Below are 24,645 nucleotides of genomic sequence, written 5' to 3' on the forward strand. Positions count from 1 at the left end.
AATCAAACTGGCACACAACAGTTTTACATGGTAAAGACCATTTAGACTTGTTCTGTAAATGACCTGTTAATTTTTTTTTAATGCGGTCGACAACTGCAAAAGTCTTTCTTGGCAACATTCAGTCTTTTGGCACACAAGGACGCCTTCCTGACATAGTTGATACACAGTCACTGTTTGGTCAGGATCGCACAGGTAAACTGTCCCTTCTTGTGTACCAATGCTGGCAATGGCAAGTCCAACAGCAGGTCAAATTCGATCTTTATCATCTCCCCCTTTGCAAGGTTGGAGACCATGAAGTGTCCATTGTAATAAATTATAAACTATTTCTTCCTTTGTATATAAGTATATATAATATACATATATTCAATTAAAATAGGCAGCAGCACAGAAGTAACACAAACTAATCTGGTAGAGGTTACCCATATTCTGGTTTGAGTATTGCAGGAGTACCTTATTTGAGGCTATAATTTGTGCTCTTCAGTAGGCTAGAAGCCCTAAGAGCAATTTTGAAATAAATAATTCTCAAATTAATCAAACTCAAATGGCCCGCTGGAGTAAATATATTGCCCATACTGGCAAAAAGTTTGTTCATTTTAAATTATGCACGAGCATTCCCTTCCTTCCCATTATTTTCTTATTTTATATGGAAAAGCCCGGGCATGGGCGAATTAAGCAAACCTATTTTTATAAATCCAGCTTTGCTGGGATGTAATGCTGTTTGAAGTTTTGCTATTTAAAAAATCTATATTATCTAAAATTTAGATTAGTTCTGAAATATATACTATATATATAGTATTCTTTGTTTTTAAAATAAACATTAACATTGTGCCCAATTAAATGGCCTGATCTACAGCTTTAGTTAGCAGTAACTAGAATTAAGTGTAGAAATCTGATTTTGAGAAAAACCAGTAATAAATATTCACTGGAGGGCAATGCTGTCCCCAAATTATGGTAACATTACACACAGCTTTCAAACCACATTGAAATTTTTCTAGTATTGAGGTAACCCTAGAATATAAATATTGGTACAGTCCTAAAATTATAAACTATCACTGTTCAGTATTAAATATCTAAGTGAAGATAATAGCTCAACCAGACACCCTTTCTTAGATCTGACAGCCCAATCCAAAAGTAAATCAAATCAACCAGTGTGTATTCTTATCAGCTCCATACACAAAGCAAAGATATTTAGGCTTAGTGTCCATGTATGAGATCAAATCACTTGATAATTCAGTATATCGTAGTATAAAGTGTCTGTAAATATTTCAGAAATGGAAATTTGCAAATTACTTCCAAATTTCAAAACAATATTGAGAACAATCCAAACGCTAAACCTGTATGATTACAGTCAGTAAGCAATAGAGAAATCAACCTCTACATTGTGAATTGGCACTGAACAGACAGTCTCATTCCCCCGTGATTTTTGCACCTTACCCAGGTCTGGCATACCCGTCCTTTATACTGTGCTGAAATGGATTTTGCTAGGGACCCAATGGGATCAAAGTTGGAGTTGTAAGGCTAACTGTTTGGCAGCTGCATATACTTGCCCATCACTTTATAAACAGTATCATTTTAATCAGCATGAGCCAGATATCGTGATAAATGTCAGATTGATTGGACAAAATATCATTACTATAACGCTACCCCTCCCCCCCCCCCCCCCCCCCCAGAGTTAAAAATCTTCAATGTTCCTATAAGGCTCCAAAATCGTGGATCATATTAAAATCACAATGAAGAGTCAGTGTATATTAGTAGATTTTCCTTTTGATAGGATGAAAGTCTGTCGATTCCCAACGTCAGCTCCGAGGTAACGTTAAGGACACATTACTCCCCATTGGCCACATTTCAACAGTTAAAGCAAGGGCCAGGCATTTGCTCCTGGGTTTCTTTTTTGATGTCTTGTTGCCAGTCATGAAGGCTAAGTGTTGGGGCCTGCCTTTCCCCATTTTTAGGATCCCCTCGGGAAAGCGTTGTCCAGCAGTTGTCATTGGGAAGGTCCATGAGGTAGGTTCCACCCCCAGTGGGTATCCTGGTTCCAATCAACCCTATCAGGGCTGGCATATGGCATTTGAGATCGTGAGGATGATGAACATAATTTGTTTTACCTGTAACTTGCATCATGGTTCAGTCTGGTTCTGGCCAACCCAAATCCCACCTCATTTGCGACTGGAAATTCCTGGACTGGTTTGTAGTGTTGGTCTGGATCATGTCAGTGACTCCAGCCAGAAAACGTTGCAAAAGCATAGGGTTAAATAAAGTTAATTGAGCTTCTTGATTATTGTTCAATTGTTTGTCACTTCTATCAGACAGATAGGCATATTTTTCAGTCTTGTGACACAAGCCGTTCGTATTCAGGCTACTCCTAGAATTTTACTGCATTTGCATCCGTTTCACACTTGGACATACTGAGCAAATTTGGCCGTTTGGTCTTGCAGTCAGGGGCATGCTTCATTAACATTACTCTCGTCCCTGGTTTAGGATGGCACAAGTCACTCATCTCCATGATATCGACTATGAAGACTGAATGTTTCATTTTCCAAAGAAGGAAAAGTTTCAACAAGTGGATGCTTTAAATTAAGGCTGGGGACAATCAGGAGATGATTCCATTTCCTAGAGTGTGGAAACAGGCCCAACAAGTCCACACCAATCCTATGAAGAATAAATCACCTAAACCCATTTCCCTCTGACTAACACACCTAACACAATGGGCAATTTAGCATGCCCAATTCACCTGACATTCCCATCTTTGAACTGTGGGAAGAAACCGGAGCACCCGGAGGAAACCCACACAGACACAGGGAGAATGTGCAAATTCCACACAGACAGCCATCCAAGACTGGCATTATACCTGGGACCCTGGCACCACGAGGCAGCAATGCCAACCACATAGCCACAGGGCTCAGCATGTATGCAGGAACAAAATCCCAATTCTCAAAAAGGGTTGGTAAGCCAGACATAGATTCTACTCGGAATCCCGAGCCTAAGTTTTTTATTTATTTTACAGTTTTGTTGCTTTAACCTTATTTATATATTCCTCAACCTTAGTGGTCTTACATTGTCTTCTCATGTTATTTTTTTAAAAATATACATATATATATAAAACCATTCACAATCACCTCCCCAAGTTTTGGGAGTTTCATCTACCATATCCCCCAATCATATGCAAACTTTCTTCAACTGGCCAGTAATGTAGCTTTCATTCTTTAATTAACAATGAATGAATGCAGTCATGTTTTAAATTAGCCATGAATCAATATGACAGGTCACTGAGAATGTGTGAAGGTATCCTGCCAACTAATATTGATTCAGGCTAATACAATTGATTTATTAATAATATAAATAATATATAATTAATTAATATTTATAATCTAAATAAGATAATCATTATCTTTAATTCAGGGTGGAAACCCAACAAGTGACTAAAACATTTTAAAAACTGTACTCTGCTGCTTTATCCTTCTTATTGCATCATTCTCTTCCCTTCTGTAATTGATCTCCTTGCCTCTATTTTCATTTTAACCTCATTTAACCAATTTATTAATTTATGCGTGTCTAACTTTAAAGCCTGTTGCTAACTATACATTTTGGAATCTTACTTGTCATATCCTGAAAGCTAATTTTAAGCTTTGAATTTTCAGCAAATCAAAAATTGCAAGAGGAGAATAACTAAATAGGTGATTTGTCTCATTCACTTGTCCTAGTCATTGTATCACATAGCTGTGACATTATGGAGCTTGCCAACTCCATGAAATGGGGCAGTGATGCTACAAAAGAAATAATGATTGATATACCACCCTATTCATTGATATGTTTGGCTGTCCCTATTTTCCAAAGGTTGGAATGCTGGGTGACAGCAGTGCCTGCTTAAGTCAGGCAGTAGTCCATTTTCATCGTTAGGGACACCTAATGATATGGATAGAATTCAGCTTGAATTTTGGAGTGGTACCAAGTGTACTTTATGCATTAATGAGTGTGGATACATCTGAAGAAGATTATGGAGAATAATTAAGTTTTCAATTATTTTTGTGGACATTGGAGGATCAACAGAACTTAGCTCTCAATGTCTTGTTTTTGAGAGCGGATCTGTATTTGGGAAGGCAAGGACTGATTAGGGATAGTCAACATGGCTTTGTGTGTGTGAAATCATGTCTCACAAACTTGGTTGATGTTTTTGAAGAAGCAACAAAGTGGATTGATGAGGGCAGAGCGGTAGATGTGATCTATATGGACTTCAGTAAGGCCTTCGACAAGGTTTCCCATGGGAGACTGGTGAGCAAGGTTAGATCTCACTGAATACAGGGAGAACTCTCCATTTGGATACAGAACTGGCACAATGGTAGAAGACAGAGGGTGGTGGTGGAGAGTTGTTTTTCAGCCTGAAGGTCTGTGACCAGTGGAGTGCCACAAGGATCGGTGCTGGGTCCACTACTTTTCGTCATGTATATAAATGATTTGGATGTGTGGATAAGAGGTATGGATAATAAATTTACTGATGACATCAACATAGGAGATGTAGTGAACAGCAAAGAAGGTTACTTCAGATTACAATGGGATCTTGATCAGATGGGCCAAAGGGCTGAGAATTGGCAGGTGGAATTTAATTCAGATAAATGTGAGGTGCTGCATTTTGGGAAAGCAAATCTTAGCAGGACTTATACAGTTAATGGTAAGGTCCCAGGGCAGTTTGCTGAACAAAGAGACCTTGGAGTGCAAGCAGATCGGATAATGAAAGCATTGGGTATGCTTTCCTTTATTAGTCAGAGTATTGAGTACAGGAGTTGGGAGATCATGTTGCGGCTGTACAGGACATTGGTTAGGCCAGTGTTGGAATATTTCGTGCAATTCTGGTTTCCTTCCTATCCAAAAGATGTTGTGAAACTTGAAAGGGTTCAGAAATGGTTTACAAGGATGTTGCCAGGGTTGGAGGATTTGAGCTTTAGGAAGAGGTTCAATAGGCTAGGGCTGTTTTTCCTGGAGCATCGGAGGCTAAGAGGTGACCTTATAGATTTTTATAAAGTCATGAGAGGCATGGATAAGATAAATCGACAAAATCTTTTCCCTGGTATGGGGGAGTCCAGAACTATAGGGCTTAGTTTTAGGATGAGGGGGGAAAGATATAAAAGAGACCTAAGGGGCAATATTTTCACCCAGAGGGTAGTACGTGTATGGAATGAGCTGCCTGAGGAAGTGGTGGAGGCTGGTACAATTGCAGCATTTAAAAGGCATCAGGATGGGTAGATGAAAATGAAGGGTTTGGAGGGATATGGACCAGGTGCTGGCAGGTGGGATTAGATTGGGTTGGGATATCTGGTCGGCATGGACGAGTTCGACCGCAGAGTCCGTTTCCATGCTGTACATCTCTATGACTCAACATCACCACAGGAAATGATGTCACCTTCCCAAGGAAACACAAATAGAAATTGGGCCATACCATCAGTGCTTCATCTGGAGGCTCACTGGTGATGCTACCTAGTGTGGTGATGAACTGTCTGAAAATGAACATTACAACTCAGCGAGCAAACCTATATACAGAAGTCTCTAAAATTGAGATGCATGGTTAAGGTAATATTCAGAATCTTTTTTCCAAGAGTTGAAATGTCTAAAACTAAGAGGCATGTATATAAGGTGAGCGGGGAGAGTTCAAAGGAGACATATGGAGCAGTTTCTTTTAAACATAGAGAGTGGTAGCAGTGGAACACACTGCCAGGGGCAGAGATGGAGGCAGACACGATAAGGTTATTGAAAGGACTTTTAGGTAAGCAAATGAATATGCAAGAAATGGAGGGTTATGGGCCAAGGGCAGGCAGAAGGGATTAATTTCATTTGGCGGCATGTTCCGCACAACATCGTGGGCTGAAGGAATCATTCCTGTGCTGTACCGTTCTATGTTCAGATTTAATGTAAGTTGATTGAAACTGGGTAGAATGCATTTAGAATATAGATTAAATAGAAAGAAACTTCCATTTCATCGGTGGTGTTTGACTTTGAACATATCTGGAAATGGAGCTCAATGTGTCTCTGATTCAATCCACTCTGACTGTGGAAAGGATGTTCTTCGCTCTGATAGCAGTAACATACCTGCTGTTTGTTCGAAGCAGCTGGTCACACTTGGCTCTGTACTAAGGGAATATTACATTGTCTTGGTCCTTTGAGTGCTTGCCTGGAGGAAGACAGAAGAGATACCTCCTGTAAATCAACATCAGCTGTAGCTGGCAACATCAATGTAACATTCAGTTAATGATCATTTTGATTTTTTATTTAAAGCCAGCAAACTAAACAGATCCACGGGTCTGATTCCACTCCTGCCCTGAGCTGCTCCTTGTCCGTTTTTTCCTAAAATTGTAAGACCAATTGAGTGAGATCCAGAAACTAAACAACATCCACACAGCTCCGTGAATGAGATTACCTGATGCAAGTGGGTACGTGAGTTCAGTTATTAATCTATACTTGTCAGTTCCGGCTTGGTGAATTTGAGAGTGCACTTATTAAACTGTAACATTAATTATATGGTCAGTATGTTTACATATTCACACAGCAGAGACTGGCAGGGTCCAACTGATAACTATCGAATCATAAAAATAATACAGCACAGAGGGGGCTATTCAGCCCATCTTGTCCATGCCAACCCAAAGATGCCCTTTCTCATCCTACCTTCCTGCCACAGCCCATAGCCTTGCAGTTTACAGAACTTGAGGTGCAGTTCCATGGATTTTTGTTTAAAAGAGTTTAGGGTCGCTGCGTGCACCACCAAATGAAAGTTAAAAATCACTCAACACCAGGTTATAGTCCAACAGGTTTATTTGGAAGCACAAGCTTTTGGAGCACTGCTCCTTCATCAGGTGATTGTGGAGAGTAAGATTGTAAAACACAGAATTTATAGCAAAAGTTTCCAGTGTGATGTGACTGAAATTATATATTGAAAAAGACCCAAATTGTTTAAATCTTTCATCTTTTAGAATCATGACCACCAAATCAGGCAGTGAATTCCAGATACCCACCACTCTCTGCATAAGACACATTTTTCCTCACATATCATCTAATTCTACAGCCACTCGGTTTGAATCAATGATCCCTGGTGTTTGAAATCTCTGCCAAAGGAAACAGGTTCCTCTAATCGCTCCCTCTCACTATTTAATGAAAAATCACACAACACCAACTTATAGTTCAACAGGTTTATTTGGAAGTACTAGCTTTTGGCGTTCTGCTCCTTCATTAGTAGATCACTACTTAATATTTACTATTTAATATTCCTTAATCATGTCACCTCTGTTCCAAGGAATATAACCCCAACCTCTCCAATCTCTCCTGATAGCTATAATTTACCAGCCCTGGCAACATTCTAGTAAATCTCCTCTGTCCTCTCTCCAGAGCAATGATGTCCTTCCAGTGATGTGGGGACCTGACTGCACACAATATTTCAGTTGTAGCCTCACCAGTGCCTATACGATTTCATTATTATATCCCTACTTTTGTATTCCATCCTTCTGCCCATGAAGGAAGAGCATTCCACGTGCCTTCTTTACAACCCCATCTATCTTTAGGGACCTGTGTACTTGCACACCAAGAACTCTTGCTATATTCCCATTTACTGTTTGACTTCCCAAAATGCATTCCCTCACACTTATCAAAGCTGAACTCCATCTACCACTTTTCTGCCCACTCCTCCAAATGATCTATGATAGTTTTGGAGCTTACAGCTATCCTCCACGCTATCCACAACATGGCCAATTTTTGTGTCACCTGCAAGTTTCACAAACTTGTCCACCACAGTCAAGTCCAAATCCTTCATGTATAAAACAAACAGCAGAGGTGCCAACACTTAGCCATGCAGACCACCACTTGTAACAGCTTTCCATTCACATGAGCAGCCATCAACCATTACCCTGTATCTTATGGCTTTTACCTTTTGAACCAGTCTGCTGTGATGATGCTGCTTCTTGAACAAGCCTGTAAAAGACAGACTCTGAACAGTCTGAATTTAGGGGTTTTAGGGCCATTTTGATTATAGCTAACAGATAATGCCTCAAGCATTAAAAACTACACTTGCACAATGAAAGGGGAGTGGCCCAGTTTTCCCAGCTCAGTTTACTCTGGTTTGATTTGGTTTTTAACTGTCTGGCTATGGACTGAAAGTAGTCAGGCAGTTGAAAAAGCTGCTGAACCCAAAGAAGCAGGTCCATACTGGTACTGTCTCTGACATCTCTCCTGTAAGACCCTGTGTTTGATTTTACCTTTTTGTGCCAAAGGGTGTTTGTGGGGATTGTTGCAAGTATTGGGAACAACATAGTTAAGTTGGTATAATCCGTCGGGTTTTCGGATAGGTTAAGTTATTTAGTATTCTGTTCTCTTTTGTTTGTTGCATTCGGCAATCTTGTAAATCAATTCTCCTTTGTTTAAAACCACGTGGTTTGACTAGCTGCATCACCCCTGGAATATCCGAGTTACACCCGCTTAAACCAACTAGCACAGTTAGGGTCCGGGCTACTTTCTTGAAATGTTTTGAGGGGGTCTGGCCTGATCCATACCAGTTTGGAGGCTCTTTGCAGGATTTGTTCTCCAGTTTCGAATTGGGATGAGCGTTGTTGAACTCGAAGGCAGCGAGTGGTCGGTGTCTGTGTCTTTTGTTCCGAATTTTGAATTCACTTGGTTTAAACATTGCTTGGGATAGCAATGGCTTTTTCAGTCATCAAGAGTTTTCTGGGAGTGGAAGTAGTGATTTGGGGGCTTTTACAAATGTGCTGGAAATAGCAGACGCCTGGAATTAAGGCTGTGTCCTTCCATGAGGAAAGGAGAGATAATTACAGCACTAGCTCAGCATTTAAATATGTTGGAAACACCGTCAGAATCTTCAGACATGGCTAAAATTCAATGGAGAATGAAGTAACTTGAGTTAGAGGCAAAAGACAAGGAAATGGCAACAGAAATGAAACCGTTTGAATTATGATTAAATGCAGAAGGCAGAGAAAAGACTTAAACACAACCACGGATCTGATTCCATTGTTGCTTATGAGCTGCTCCTGGTCGGGGGATTGTATTTGTTTTTCATACGATCCGATACGAATTGAGTGAAATCTAGAAACTGAGCAACAAGTGCACAGCTCCATGAATAGGACTACTCACCACCAGAATGCTGACAGTTCAATATCCAACTCCCAGTACACTGACGGTTGGAAAGGTGAAAAACGGCGCTATATCTAATGTTTTTACTAAGACCTCTGTGTATGTATTTTAACAGGAGTCTCACGTTCCTACAGTCGGTCTTCGATTCCGCTGTTCATTGCACAGTTTCAACAAACAGTGGGAAACAGAATGACATTTCAGAGTTCAGAGGATTGTAAACCACAAGAATGTCCCACAGCAGCTTCTTCCCACTCTGTCTCCCTCAGCAGGCCCACACACATCCCGAGAAAGGCCTCTCTCTTCCCCCCCAGCCCGCTCACTCCAAGTTCCGGGACCAGTTCCTGCTCCGCTCGGCCTCTTACACAACTTAAAAATACGGGGTAGACCATTTAGGACAGAGATGAGGAGAAACTTCTTCACCCTGAGAGTGGTGGCTGTGTGGAATGCTCTGCCCCAGAGGGCAGTGGAGGCCCAGTCTCTGGATTCTTTTAAGAAAGAATTGGATAGAGCTCTTAAAGATAGTGGAGTCAAGGGGTATGGAGATAAGGCTGGAACAGGATACTGATTAGGGATGATCAGCCATGATCATATTGAATGGCGGTGCAGGCTCGAAGGGCAGAATGGCCTACTCCTGCATCTATTGTCTATTATCTATTATTATAGCCCCCGGTTCTCCCTGAACTCACCCCGAATCAGTCCCCGTCCCCGTCGGAAGGACCTGGTGTTCCTAACAAACCTCTTGCACTCACTGGCTCCTCAATGGCAGCGCTGGGGGAGGGCCTCACACGTGAGCTCTGCTCAGGAACAGTTGCTGGAGGCGGAATTGGATGATCAAAGCCATTTCCCTGCTCTATCTGTCATTCAGTTTCCTCTCTGGACCCGTCTCTTACTCTCTGCCAGGTCGGGCCGGGCTTTATTAAAAAAAAGGAAGGGGAGGCTGCTCGGCTCTCATTCGGCAGTGATTGGAGTGAAGAATCGTGATGTCTGGAAGAGGTAAAGGAGGCAAAGGCCTGGGAAAAGGCGGAGCGAAGCGGCACCGCAAAGTGCTCCGTGATAACATACAGGGCATCACCAAACCAGCCATCCGGCGCCTGGCTCGCCGTGGCGGGGTCAAGCGCATCTCGGGTTTGATCTACGAGGAGACCCGCGGGGTGCTGAAGGTTTTCCTGGAGAATGTGATCAGGGATGCGGTCACCTACACTGAGCACGCCAAGCGCAAGACGGTCACCGCCATGGATGTGGTGTACGCTCTGAAACGCCAGGGCCGCACTCTCTATGGATTCGGCGGCTGAGCATAAAGCAACCCTTTTCCAGCGAAAACAAAGGCTCTTTTCAGAGCCACCCAAACCCTCTGATATAGAGCGGAGACCTGAGGACGGGGAGGGGACAGCGTACTGTCGATGGTGATTTAACATATAGCGATTATAAAATTTTTTCAATCCTGAAAATGTGCTCGTACCGTGTTCTGCGAGTGGGTGGACTCTGTATCGCATCGTGACTTGTAGTTGTAAGATATAGCAGCAGCATCACGCCTTTTTACCCATCCAGTTTGTTCTACAATGGCTGATAGTTCTCAAACTTGTTCTTGCGCCTGCTCCCCGTAACCTTCGTTCCTATTTTCTCGTGAATACCTGTCTATCTCAGTAATAATATCAATGTGTATTTGGTGCCCATGCCATGAAGTTGCTTTTATTTATTTTGGATACCAGACCTTAATATTGCATATTGTAGTATTTATATTTCCGAAGCATGGTATTTGGCTCAGTTTTGTTTCTGGGAGCCTATGGATGTCGTAATGGCGCGTTCTTTCCATCTGCCCGTTCAGGCAGCGATTACAAATTGTTTTCGGGCAAGTAATGCTCTGGATGTGATAGGAATACACTGATAAAATGTGGTTCTGTAATTTTATCGGTGTACACCGTGTTATTACCTTTTAAGATGTTTCAATCGGCGGGCACAAAAGTTCGTTTGCTCATCCTGAGAGAGCAGGAAGCAATGGGGGACGTTAGTATTTCTAACGGAAGTTACTTAAAAAACAAAACGGCAGGCAGCGGTAGTGAATTTTGCAACTAATGAGACATTCATTCAGGGATTGCGGAATCTATGAAAAAATATAGTAATAAGTGTGATTTTAGCATCAAATTTTGGTACTGGATTAGATATTTGTAGAAAAAACCCACCTCATTGACTGCCTTTGCGTTAACATGGCTAGTAGGGAGGTGGAGGCAGGAGAGAAAGGGGAAAAATGGCGCCAAGAGGCCAACGGCTTATTTCCAAATTTGAAAATGCCCGCCATCGCGTATAAAAGAGCAGCAAGGTTTACAGTACGTACACGTTGATTTCGTAACCGAAAAAAAGCAATTAAAGATCAGACAATCTCACTTTACTTTCTGGATTAGTGGTGCTGGAAGAGCACAGCAGTTCAGGCAGCATCCAAGCAGCTTCGAAATCTGCCTGAACTGCTGTGCTCTTCCAGCACCACTAATCCAGAATCTGATTTCCAGCATCTGCAGTCATTGTTTTTACCGAGTTGATCTCACTTTACCCCATTCCCGCCTTTACAGCTGAAAAAAAATGTCTCAATGGTGATCAATCTGCTGTCTCTCCATATTGGATATGAACCGAGTAGAGAATAAAACGCAGAGGGCCAGGGACCGTTCCCTACTGCATTGGGTCAAACCAGCTCTTCCAACTGGACTTAAAGGAAATGTGATTCTAATGTGAGGTCAAACCCGATCGCGGACGTTCGTGCCGCCATTCTAGAACTGAAGACAGAGGTCAGTCAGGCAGTGACCGTTCAATAATAAATCATGTAGGTCAGGACACTCTTGCAATCGCACTTTATGACAAATCATAGCCAGTAACAGTATCCAATTAAACGGAGCACGAAATTTATTTATGACTGACTAATTTTGAGGCGAGGGCTCTCCACACTAAAATGAAAATAATCAATCCGAAAGAGAGTTTAGCCCCTTTCATAGATGCTGTGAGTGGCTCTTAAAAGAGCCTTTGGGTTGTCAGATTCAAGAACGGTCTCTTCACTTTTTAGCAGATCCAGCAGCGGCGGTTTTCTTGGGCAGCAGCACGGCCTGGATATTAGGCAGCACCCCACCCTGAGCGATGGTCACCCCTCCCAGCAGTTTGTTGAGCTCCTCGTCGTTGCGCACGGCCAGTTGTAGGTGCCTGGGGATGATGCGGGTCTTCTTGTTGTCCCGGGCCGCGTTGCCGGCCAGCTCCAGGATTTCAGCCGTCAGATACTCCAGCACCGCAGCCAGATAGACCGGCGCTCCGGCACCCACACGCTCAGCATAGTTACCCTTTCTCAGGAGCCTGTGAACACGGCCCACCGGGAACTGCAGGCCAGCCCGGGACGACCGAGACTTCGCCTTGGCGCGACCTTTCCCACTGCCCTTTCCTCTTCCAGACATTTTCACAAGCACTTTCAGAGAGAATGCTGCACTCCGCCCACATCGCGGCCTCTTATACCTTCGGGAGGGATGGTGGGGCGGCCGTTTCTGATTGGTCCCATTGTTCAGCCCCTCCTAATGTTGTTTCAATTCCCAATCAGATATCTGCCTCATTCCCCAATCCGGAGAGGGCACGGGGAGGAGGGTGGAAAGTACCGGCGCTAAATCATCAACCGCTTTTTTACAAGTTGAAAATCCCGCCAATTTACAAACAAAGGAGTATGCTTTACCTGAATAATGAAGTATAAAAACGGAAAAAGTTAAAAAAACATTAATACTCATGTTAATTTACAAATGTGTACTTCACTCGGTCTTACTCTCCCTCATTTTTCGAACTGTTATCTGTCCATTTCTGATCTTGAGAGTGGGTTATTTTCTAAACTTGGAGAAGAGGCTGAAACAAAACGGACCAAACACTGCAGTCTGCAACCTGTTTTTTTCTTTTCACATTTCAATACCACCCCGATAAAGCAGCATACAACATTCTTCTGGCTCAGCAAACACGTTTTTAATACGATATTTTAAAGCTGTTCTCCCTTATCGCTCTCGATCAGATTCAGCAAAAGCTCCACGTTTCAGTCTGGGAGCTGTGTCGGTGTTCTCTCGGTTCGCTTTGAAAGTCTCTCATCGACAGCAGGAAGCTTTATTTACATTGCGAAAAATCGTATCAAACCCGCACATTGGAAATTTAAAGTAAATCAGAAGGTAAAATGCACCAATCGTGGGACGGAAAGATGTGGGCATTTGTCTGCCAGGGGTGAACGAGCAAGATGAAAAATGACTCACTGGCGCTTGATCTGCTCTCTCCACCCCGCTCCTGAATAATTTGCAAAGCACGTATTAACACAAATGCATATGGCACAAGAAGTTCGAATGCCTTGTTAAAAATTACATGGGAACTAAAACAAACAACTCTTAAAGAAACAGTTCAGCTGTCTCAGGGAAGTTGTGGGTGGCTCTTATAAGAGCCTTTGGGTTGTGGATGTGTATATGTTTCAGTGCAGTGCGGTCCTTCACTTGGAGCTGGTGTACTTGGTCACCGCCTTTGTACCCTCCGACACGGCGTGCTTGGCCAGCTCCCCGGGCAGCAGCAGCCGCACGGCGGTCTGGATCTCCCGGGAGCTGATGGTGCTGCGCTTGTTGTAATGGGCCAGGCGGGAAGCCTCCCCCGCGATACGCTCGAAAATATCGTTGACGAACGAGTTCATGATACTCATGGCCTTGGAGGAGATGCCGGTGTCGGGGTGAACCTGCTTCATCACTTTGTAGATGTAGATGGAATAACTTTGTTTCCTAGTCCTTTTCCTCTTCTTGCCGCCCTTCGCTGGCGCCTTCTTGATGATTTTCTTCGCGCCCTTCTTGGAGGCTTGCTGTGCTTTCTTCTCATCAGCCATAGCTCCTCTAATTTTCAGTCACAGAATAATGAAAAGCGGGCTCGGAGCTCCCTCTTTATAGACTGACAGCGTCATCAATGCTAATGAGGGATGGGGAAAAGCCTGGTTCTTGATTGGGTGGTATACACAGAGTCGTTCCCAAACATTGGGTCTCTCTGATTGGTTAGTGTGGGATCCAATGTGTATCTGCAACGAAATGTGAAGTGGATGGTGATTCTGTTCCTGTCAGTCTGACTGAGGGAGATTTGTTTTGTGTCTGTGACACAGAAAGTGACTGTGGCATTGGCTCGGTTTCCTTTTGCTTGTTGTTGTGATGATGTGTTTCTCGCTCCGCATGTCTGTTTCTCTCCCTCTGTATGGGCTGGAATTAACACAGAACTGTGTGAAAAAAAATCTCGTATTCGAAATTGCGATTACATTTGTTGTCAAGATACACAAACGACTGGAACCTGACTGCGAATGTTTTCTACACTTGCAACTCTGCACGGTGTTGCAGAGAAATGAGAAGAAAAAGTGTCTATTTAATACTTTTCTTGAGTTACGAGTTGAGTCACGTCTTGACTGTGGGATGAATATATTTCTGAGACCTTGACTGATAAATGTGGGCCCAGACACGTATCGATAACTCTGTGCTTTGAAAATACGTGCAGTGTAACTGAACCACGTTGCTGCACTTTTCATTTAGGCGACTTGCAATTTCATTTAGGGACTTATAACACTTCTCACTCTTGCACGAATGCCTGCTAACAAGCAACTGTTAGTATGCTATATATATATGCGTCACCTTAACTTTATATCTGTCGTGTCCTAATTTACACATTTTGCACTAACTCAACATCTGTCCAATGAGGCTCTGCTTCTCCGTCTAATAGTGTTATTTCAAGACGGGTTTTATTCTGTATTCTGTAAGCGGTAAAACGTTACACTGTTTGCCAGCCACTTCGAAATATTCCTCCATCTGTGCCCTCAAGAAAAGTGAGAACTGCAGATGCTGGGGATTAGAGGCTTATGCCCAAAACGTCGAGATGAAGGGCTTCTGCTTGAAACATTGATTCTCCTGCTCCTCGGATGCTGCCTGACCTACTGTGCTTTTCCAGCACCACACTCTCGACTCCAATCTGTGCCCGCCTATTTCTGGGTTGTATTTTTTTGTAAACTCTATTTCACAGTCTTAACATGTCAGCATATTACTGGACTGTAACACAAATCTTCTGAAGTGTACCTTGTTGCTTTACTGTGTCGGTGTCAATTTTGAAAGTCCCAGATACCACTTTGGACAGACTCAGGTAGGACTCACTATCCTCCACTCCCAAACCCTATGAATATCAGCCTCTGCAAATTGAAGTTGGGTTTGTATTTATAACTGCAGCATTTTGATAAAGGATAATACTTTGTACGTAGTTAAAAATCACACAATACCAGGTTATAGTCCAACAGGTTTAATTGGAAGTACACTAGCTTTCGGAGCGACGCTCCTTCATCAGGTGATTGTGGAGGGCTCGATCGTAACACAGCATTTATAGCAAGAATTTGCAGTGTGATGTAACTGAAATTATACATTGAAAAATTGATTGTCTGTTAGAATACAGTGATAGTTTCACTTCTTTCATGTGTAAATCACAAAACCCTTTTTTTTAAAAGTTGCATTCTCGAGTTAGCTGTTAACAATGGTGATAGCGAGACAATATGTTGAAGGTGTTAGCCCCCTGTGTTCTCTGTCTATGACCTGATGTTTAGATTGATTCTAATCTAAAAAGTGAGATAACAGAGTTTTACATAAATTCATGCAGTTTTTGAGCTCAGAGTTCTACATGAATGTATGCAGTTTTTGAGCAAAGTGCAATGTAACTCTGCAAGTACAAATTCACCACACAAAATATATGTGTGCATGTGGGTCTTTGTCTGTCTGTGTGTCTGTCTGTCTGGGGTGGGGGTTGTGAGTGTGAGAAAGTGTATGTGTGTGTGTGTAGTGAGTGCAGAGTGTCTTAAGTCTGTGAAGGGGTGCATGTATGGGAGTGTGTGTGTCTATAAGGGTGTCTGTGTGCACGTCTGTGTGTACCTGTGTCCGTGTGTATGTGAGAGTGTGTGTGTGTGTGTAGGAATATCTGTGTGTGTGTGTAGTGCAATGGTGATCACCTGTAATGTGACATGAACCCAAGGTCCCGGTTGAGGCCCTCCCTATGGGTACCGAACTTAGCTATCAGCCTCTGCTCAGCCACTTTCCTCTGCTGCCTGTCCCGAAGTCCACCTTGGAGGATGGTCACCCGAAGGTCTGAGGCTGAATGTTTCGGACCACTTAAGTGTTCCCCAACTGGGAGGGAACCCTCCTGTCTGTTGATTGTTGAAGATAGACAACGTTGGCTGAGTCACATGACTACCTGCCATGTACAAGGTGGGACGCGTTCCCACGCATAATAGTGGTATCTATATCCACAATCTGACACGTCTTGCAGCGTCCACCATGACAGGGTTGTATGGAGTTGTCTTGAGAGCCAGGCAGTTTGCTACGAACAATGATCTGTTTGAGGTTTGGTGGTTGTTTAAAGGCAAGTAGTGGAGGTGTGGGGAAGGTCTTGGTGAGGTGCTCATCCTCATTGATAACAACGTTGTCTATCTTATACGTTGCAGGCAAGGATGCCCAGAGGCATGGTACATTGGGGAAACCGAGCAAAGGATACAACAACGGATGAATGGGCACCGCACAACAATCAACAGACAGGAGGGTTCCCTCCCAGTTATGGTCTTCATCTCATTTTGATGTTTAGTGCCCATAACCAAAGACTCCCTTATGTATCAAAAAGGATATATGGCTACATTAGCATAAATTAAGCTGATAACTCCACCCTAACTGCTCTCTGTGGAATAGAACAAGGTGAGAATGTTCTCCATTGCTTTCTTAGATAGAAGGCTTCCTGTTCAAAACTGTGTCCCATACTCGGGACTCTCTCATGAGCAGTGACCTACTCGCAGCATCAACTCCCTTCAGATCATTTTTTTTGTTCTAAAGGTCATACATTGTTCTTCAAAACTCCAATGAGAATATATCCAACCATTTTATACTTACAATGAGAGCCTATGTATCAGTCTGCAGCTCTAAGTTTCTGCTATTTGAATATGTGAGGACAGGTATCACCCTCTCCCAGTAAGATTCTGCTATGTGCATACTTGAGTGAAGTTATCACCCTAAACCTGTTGGTTTTTACTTGTGAATATGACAGTTTCTAGTCTGTAAATGGGATAGTTTAATCAATCATCCATGTCAGTTTTTGCGTTGTTAAAATGTGAACGTAGTTATCAATGTCAACCTGCCATCTTCTGTTATGTGAACACGTGGGGGTCCATATTGAAATGTACCTGTTACTTTCAGCGACAGGAATGCATGAGTTTAGTTATCAGTCTTTCCCTGTCAGTTTCTTCGATGTGAATGTATTGGTGTAGTTATCCATCTGATGAAGGGCTTTTAAACAAAACGTCGATTCTCCTGCTCCTTGGGTGCTTCCTGACCTGCTGTGCTTTTCCAGCACCACACTCCCGACTCTAATCTCCAGCATCTGCAGTCCCCACCTTTGCCTATCTATTTGTACCTGTCACTTTTTGATCTGTGAAAATGGAAGTGTAGTTATTGATCTGTCCATCAGTTTCTGTAATTTGAATATGACTGTCTAGTTATCTATCTCTCTCTGTCAGTTTCTGTGATGTGAAGTTGACGGTCCAATTATCTATCTGCCCCTGTCAGATTCTGCTGTGTGAATATGAGAGTGTCATTATCAATTTCTACCTGTCAGCTTTTGCTATGTCAATGTGATTTTAGTTATCAATCTGCCTCATTTGGTTCTAGGTGAATGTAAAAATGTCGTTATCAATGTATACCTGTGAAATTCTGCTCTGGGAATGTGGGTGTGTTATCAAAATGTACCTGTCAGTTTCTGCAATGTGAATGTGTTTGAGCAATCATCAGTCTATCCCTGACAGCTTCAACTATATGAATGGATGACTGCATCTGTATCTGAAAGTTTCTCTACCTGTCAGTTTGTGCTCTGTGAATAAGTGAGTGAACTTATACATTTACCTCTTTTAAACATGACACTTGCAGAAACTGCAGGAAATCTATTTACTTCAAATCTCTGTTGCTTAACATGAATAAGATTTTATCTATTGCCATCCATGTCAGGGTGGCATGGTGACACAGTGGTGCCAGGGATGCAGATTCAATTCCAGCCTTGGTTCATTATCTGTGTGCAGTTTGCACATTCTGCCCATGTCTCCATGGGTTTCCTCCGAGTGCTCTAGTTTCTTTGCATGGTCCAAACATGTGCAGGTTTGCTGGATGAGCCATGGTAAATTGTCCTGTAGTCTTCAAGGATGTGCAGTGTCAGTGGGTTAACAGTGGTAAACATGGAGTTACATCTGCATCTGCATGGGATCCGCTTTGTAGAGTTGTTGCAGGGGAATGGGCCAAATTACCTCTCCCTGCACTGCGAAATTCTATTGACTGTAAATGAAAGTGAGACTTTTTCTATCATTGTCAGTCTCAACAGTGTAAAGCAGTTTGGATCATTTTCACAACCTTTATTCAATAGTACAGTTTTTGATTGTAAGTTATATTCTGCATCTGTATTTTGAATTTATTGTTCACATGTTTAGAACCAGACCACTTTCTGAGAGCTTTCGCGTTCTGTGTCCAATAACCTCTGGGTATCTGTCTGAATGTGGAACTCTTCATGTCAATATTTGATTTCCTTTTGGACAGGTATGACATTTTGGAAAGTGTAGGGGTGATGGCTGTACATGCTACATTCCCCTGAGAATCCAAGTTTCTGGTACTGAGACTGGCTCTAATGCAATGAGGGGTACGTCGGCTTCCAAGAGATCAATTGTGTTCGGGGATTCTGTCGGCCGAGGTACAGACAGACGTTTCTGTGGCCAGCAGCGAAAAAGCAGAATGGTGTGTTGGTTCCCTGGTGCGAGGATCAAGGATGTCTCAGAGAGGGTACAGAATGTTCTCATGGGGGAAGAGGAGGCAGCAAGAGGTCATTGTCCACATTGGAACCAACGACATTGGAAGGGAAAAAGTTGAGATTCTGAAGGGAGATTACAGAGAATTAGGCAGAAGTTTAAAAAGGAGGTTACTCTCAGTGCTACAAGCTAGTGAGGGCAGGAATAGGTGGATAGAGCAGACCCATGCATGGCTGAGGAGCTGGTGTATGCTGAAGGATTCACATTTTTGGATCATTGGAATTTTTTTTGGGTAGAAGTGACCTGTACAAGAAGGACGGATTGCACCTAAATTGGAAGGGGACTAATATACTGGCAGGGAAATTTACTCGGTCTGCTCGGGGGGATTTAACGTAGTAAGGTTGGTGGGTTGGGGGGGTGAGAATGATGGGTGGGAACCACGGAAATAGTGAGGAAAGAGATCAATCTGAGACTGGTACTGTTGAGAACAGAAGCGACTCAACAGTCAGGGAAAGCAGGGACAAAGTAGGACTAATAAATTAAACTGCATTTACTTCAAAGCAAGGGGCCTAACAGGTATAGACAGGAGTGAATCCTTAGAAGAGTATAAAGGAAGTAGGAGTATACTTAAGAGGGAAAGATTTAAAAGAGACCTAAGGGACACACAGAGGGTTGTATGGGTTTTTTAGATTAGATTAGATTAGATTACTTACAGTGTGGAAACAGGCCCTTCGGCCCAACAAGTCCACACCGCCCCGCCGAAGCGCAACCCACCCATACCCCTATATCTACCCTTTACCTAACACTTCGGGCAATTTTAGCATGGCCAATTCACCTGACCTGCACATCTTTGGACTGTGGGAGGAAACCGGAGCACCCGGAGGAAACCCACGCAGACACGGGGAGAATGTGCAAACTCCACACAGTCAGTCGCCTGAGGCGGGAACTGAACCCGGGTCTCTGGCGCTGTGAGGCAGTAATGCTAACTACTGTGCCACCGTGCCACCCGAATGGAATGAGCTGCCAGAGGAAGTGGTGGAGGCTGGTACAATTGCAACATTTAAGAGGCGTTTGGATGGGTATATGAATAGGAAGGGTTTGGAGGGATATGGGCCGGGTGCTGGCAGGTGGGACTAGATTGGGTTGGGATATCTGGTCGGCATGGAGCAAAGATTCTGTTTCTATGCTGTACATCTCTATGACTCTGAGACATAAGGGGCAGTTTTATTTTTAAACATAGAGAGTGGTAGCAGTGGAACACACTGCCAGGGGTGGAGATGGAGGAAGATACAATAAGGGTATTGAAAGGACTTTTAGGTAAGCAAATGACCATGTATGAAATGGAAGGTTATGGACCTAGGCCAGGCAGAAGAGCTTAATTGCATTTTGGCAGCATGTTTGGCACAACATGGTGGGCAGAAGGACCCTTTCCTGTCCTGTACTGTTCGATGTTCAGATTTTAATGCAGTGTATATTTTGGATAAGGATTCATTCAAGTTGATTGGAACTGGGTAGGATGCATTTAGAATATAGTTTTAAAAATATAAACTTCTGTTTACTCGGCAGTGTTTGACTCTTGGTTTGAACATATCTCTCTGGGAATGGAGTTTAATGAAAGTCTGACTCAATCCACTCTGTGACTGTGGAAAGGATGTTCTTCGCTCTGACAGCAGTAACATACCTGCTGTTTGTTCGAAGCAGCTGGTCACACTTGGCTCTGTACTGAGGGAATATTACATTGTCTTGATCCTTTGAATACTTGCCTGGAGGAAGACAGAAGAGATGCCTCCTGTAATTCAACATCAGCTGTGATTGGCAACATCAATGTAACATTCAGTTCCTCATCATTCAGGTTTTTTTTAATTTAAAGCCAGCAATTTAAACAGAACCACGGGTCTGATTCCACTCCTGTCCTGAGCTGTTCCTGGTCCATTTTTTCTTAAATTCTAAGCCCAAAGGAATGAGAGCCAGAAGTGAAACAACACCCATACAGCTCCATAAATGGGGCCTACCTGATGCAAGTTGGTATGTGGATATGTGAGTTTAGTTATTGATCTATACCGGTCAGTTCCTGCTTGGAGAATGTGTGAGTGTAGTTATCAAACTGGAACATTCATTATATGGTCAATATATTTGCATATTCACACTGCATAGACTGGCAGGGTCCAATTGATAACTGTTGAATCATAAAAATAATACAGCACAGAGGGGGCTATTCAGCCCATCTTGTCAGTGCCAACCCAAAGACCCCCAGAAGCCCTTTCTCATCCCATCTTCTTGCCGCAGCCTGTAGCCTTGCAGTTAATGGAACTGGAGGTGCAGTTCCAGGAATTTTTGTTTAAAAGAGTTTGGGGTCTCTGCCTGCACCACCAAATCAGGCAGCGAATTCCAGATACCCACAACTCTATGATAAAAAAACATTTTCTTCACATACACCACTTTGTTTGAATCAATAATCCCTGGTGTTTGAACTCTCTGCCAAAGGAAACAGGTTCCTCCTGTGTACTCTAATCTCTCCCTCTCACTATTTCGTGAAAAATCACACAACACCAGGTTATAGTTCAACTGGTATATCTGGAAGCATGAGCTTTCGGAGTTCTGCTCCTTCATTAGTAGCTCACTGTTGAGCATTCACTATTTAATATTCCTTAATCATGGCACCTCTGTTCCAAAGAATAAAACCCCAACCTCTCCAATCCCTCCCGATAGCTACAGTTCACCAGCCCTGGCAACATCTAGTAAATCTCCTCTGCACTCTCTCCAGAGCCATGACGTCCTTCCAGTGATGTGGGGACATGACTGCAACAATACTCCAGTTGTAGCCTCACCAGTGCTGCCTTGTACGGTTTCATTGTTATATCCCTACGTTTGTATTTCATCCCTCTGCCCATGAAGGAGAGCATTCCATGTGCCTTCTTTACAACTTCATCTACCTTTAGGGACCCATGCATTTGCACACCAAGATCTCTCACTTACCCTGCCCCCTCAGCATATTCCCATTTATTGTCTATTCCTATTTACTGTTTGATTTCCCAAAGTGTATTCCCTCACACTTATCAGAGCTGAACTCCATCTGCCACTTTCCTGCCCACTCCACCAAACCATCTATAATACTTTTGGAGCTGACACCTATTCTCTACACTATCCACTAAATGGTCAATTTTTATGTCATCTGCAAATTTCACAAATCTGCCCACCACATTCAAGTCCAAATCTTTAATGTATAAAACAAACAGCAGAGGTCCCAACACTGAGCCATGCAGAGCACCACTTGAAACAACTTTCCATTCACAAGAGCAGCCATCAACCATTACCATTTGTTTCCTGTTACTAAGCCAACTTTGCATCCAATTTACCACATTACCCTGTATCCCACGGCTTTTACTTTTTGAACCAGTCTGCTGTGGTGATGCTGCTCCTTTAACAAGCTTGTGAAAGACACAGGCTCCGAAAAGTCTGACTTGATGGGTTTGAGGGACATTTTAATTTTAGCTAACAGGTAATGCCTCAGGCAAATGCTTCCACATTTTTTCAAAAGAACACTTGCACAATGAAAGGGGAGTGGCCCAGTTTTCCCAGCTCAGCTTTTCTCTGGTTTGATTTGGTTTTTAACTGTCTGGCTATTGACTGAAAGCAGTCAGGCAGTTGAAAAAGCTACTGTACCCAAAGAAGCCGGTCCATGCTGGTACTCACTCTCTCTGACATCTCTCCTGTAACACCATGTGTTTGATTTTATCTTTTTGTGCCAAAGGGTGTTTGTGGGGACAATGCAAGCGTTGGGAACAGCATCATTAAGTTGGTATAATCTGTAGGGTTTTCGGATAGGTTCAGTTATTTAGTAATCTGTTCTCTTTTAAGGCATAGGAGCATTTGTTTGTGTTTCATTTGATAATCTTGTAAATCAGTTCTGTTTTGTTTAAAACTACGTGGTTTGACCAGCTACATTACTTCTGGAATATCCGTGTTACACCTGCTTAAAATAACTAGCAAAGTTAGGGTCCGGGCTACTTGAAATGTTTTGAGGGGGTCTGTAGTTCTGATTTGGGATTAGGGTTGTTGGACTTGAAGGCAGCAAGTGGTCGGTGTTAGTGTATTTTGTTCCGGGTTTTGAATTCAATTGGTTTAAACAGTGCTTGGGATAGCAATGGCTCTTTCAGTCATCGAGAGTTTTCTGTGGGGGTGGAAGAAGTGATATTGGGGCTTTTACAAAAGGTGATTAAGGGTAAGCTGCTGGAAATAGCAGACAGTCTGGGATTAAGGCTGTGTCCTTCCATGAGGAAAGGAGAGATAATTACAGCAGTAGATCAGCATTTACATTTGTTGGAAACACCATCAGAATCTTCAGGGATGGCTAACATTCAATGGAAAATGCAGCCACATGAGTTAGAAGCACAAGACAAGGAATGCAGCAGCCACATGAGTTAGAAGCACAAGACAAGGAAAGGACAACAGAAATGAAATCTTTTGAAATATGATTAAATGCAGAAGAGAGCGCGAAGAGAAAGAGAAAAGAAAGGAAGGAAGAGAGGGAGTTTGAACTTTGCAAATTGGCACTTAGACAGGAGTTCAAAAATTCACTTCCTGAAGCAGTGAAAACCCATGTGGAAGAGCAGAGAGTTAAAACAGCAAGACTGGCATCTGAAACGCCTGATGGTTATGAGTTGATCAAAGTTTGGCTTCTAAAACCAATTTCAATCCATAGAGATAGAAGTTGAGGATAAGAGAAATCCTCACATGGAAAGGAAATGATAGATCTCAGTGAAGGTCGTAAGAATGACTTATCACAAGTTAAAAAGGAAACACTTGAAGGGGAAAGAGAAGTTAAAAAGTTCTGGTGTTTTCCCTGCAATAAAGTAGCCTATGCGAAATCAGTGTTGGTGGGTTAGGAAAAACACTGGGAAACCAGATGGAGGAAACAGGATAAGCCAGTGAAATTTGTTGGGGGTGGTAACAGAAAGTACAATGGAGGCTCGAAAGCTGCACCAGAATGTACAAGCTGATCGGAAGTGCCAGATCTTTTCAAACCATCCACCTCTGAAGGTAATGTTTACTTGCATAAGCCAGGAGGATCAGGTAAAGTGGTTACAATATTAAGAGATATAATCTGTGATGCTGAAAGATGAGGAGATATGCACCTCTGAAGGACTATTGCCAGAAAAGACAATCAATCAATAGAAAGCAGGAGACAACAGCTTCGCTTCACTTGGAAGTCGCCACTGGTGATGTTACCTAGCCAGGTAATGAAACGTCTGGATATCAAACCTACAGCTCAACAAGCAAACCTACACCCTAACCGCTCCCCACACCCACCCCCCCCCCCGCCCCCATCAACCCGTTTATGCCAGTTTCTAGCTAATCAATAGTTGTATTATATCCTAACAATTTATTGCTTTGCAAGTGACTCAGTATTTCATTCTGTAACTGCCAGTTTATTGTTTCTAATCTTGTATTTACTCAGTTTCAGTCAATCACTGGAATGTCAGAGAACAAATATTTCAACATCTCGAAGTTTCTGATGAAATGGATGGCTAATCTTTTCTCACTCCATCCCTGGTATATCTCTGATAACTGAATTGATCAGTATGTGATCTATGAGCACACACATATCAGTACGTTAAAGATAAAGTGTATGGTGAATGATGCTGCAGATAGTGTATATGCTGTAGTTATTAATTTTTTTCAGGCTTGTGTCACTTTAAATATCTCAG

General features: G+C 42.8%; 3 protein-coding genes, 1 long non-coding RNA gene and 1 pseudogene across 4 annotated transcripts in view; 2 read left to right on the forward strand and 3 right to left on the reverse strand.

Moving 5' to 3' along the window:
* LOC140470807 (uncharacterized) overlaps nt 1–9,941 on the reverse strand; it is a 42,736-nt gene extending 32,795 nt beyond the window's left edge. The window contains exons 1-2 of the long non-coding RNA XR_011956731.1: nt 9,807–9,941; nt 6,079–6,160 (exon numbers count right to left, since the gene is read on the reverse strand). This is a non-coding gene — a long non-coding RNA (uncharacterized lncRNA). The remainder of the gene's footprint in view (nt 1–6,078; nt 6,161–9,806) is intronic.
* Nucleotides 1–17,976, forward strand: part of LOC140470689 (histone H2B 1/2-like) — a 42,957-nt gene extending 24,981 nt beyond the window's left edge. The window contains exon 4 of the mRNA XM_072566712.1: nt 16,610–17,976. The gene's annotated coding sequence lies outside the window, so the exon portion shown is untranslated. The remainder of the gene's footprint in view (nt 1–16,609) is intronic.
* On the forward strand, nt 10,072–10,465 carry LOC140470754 (histone H4). Its single transcript, XM_072566786.1, has one exon. The coding sequence runs from the start codon at nt 10,101–10,103 to the stop codon at nt 10,410–10,412; it is 312 nt and encodes a 103-aa protein (XP_072422887.1). The 5' UTR covers nt 10,072–10,100; the 3' UTR covers nt 10,413–10,465.
* Nucleotides 12,071–12,573, reverse strand: LOC140470760 (histone H2A-like; annotated as a pseudogene).
* Nucleotides 13,530–14,011, reverse strand: LOC140470892 (histone H2B type 1-O-like). Its single transcript, XM_072566837.1, has one exon. It carries the CDS (start codon nt 13,979–13,981, stop codon nt 13,601–13,603), a length of 381 nt encoding a protein of 126 aa, XP_072422938.1. The 5' UTR covers nt 13,982–14,011; the 3' UTR covers nt 13,530–13,600.
* Nucleotides 17,977–24,645: the final 6,669 nt, after the last annotated feature.

The sequence above is a fragment of the Chiloscyllium punctatum genome, chromosome 52, assembly GCF_047496795.1.
Source record: "Chiloscyllium punctatum isolate Juve2018m chromosome 52, sChiPun1.3, whole genome shotgun sequence".
Classification (NCBI taxonomy): domain Eukaryota; kingdom Metazoa; phylum Chordata; class Chondrichthyes; order Orectolobiformes; family Hemiscylliidae; genus Chiloscyllium; species Chiloscyllium punctatum.

Coding starts and splice junctions, on each gene's coding strand:
- LOC140470754 (XM_072566786.1), top strand. CDS start 10,101: ATGTCTGGAAGAGGTAAAGGAGGCAAAGGCCTGGGAAAAGGCGGAGCG.
- LOC140470892 (XM_072566837.1), bottom strand. CDS start 13,981: ATGGCTGATGAGAAGAAAGCACAGCAAGCCTCCAAGAAGGGCGCGAAG.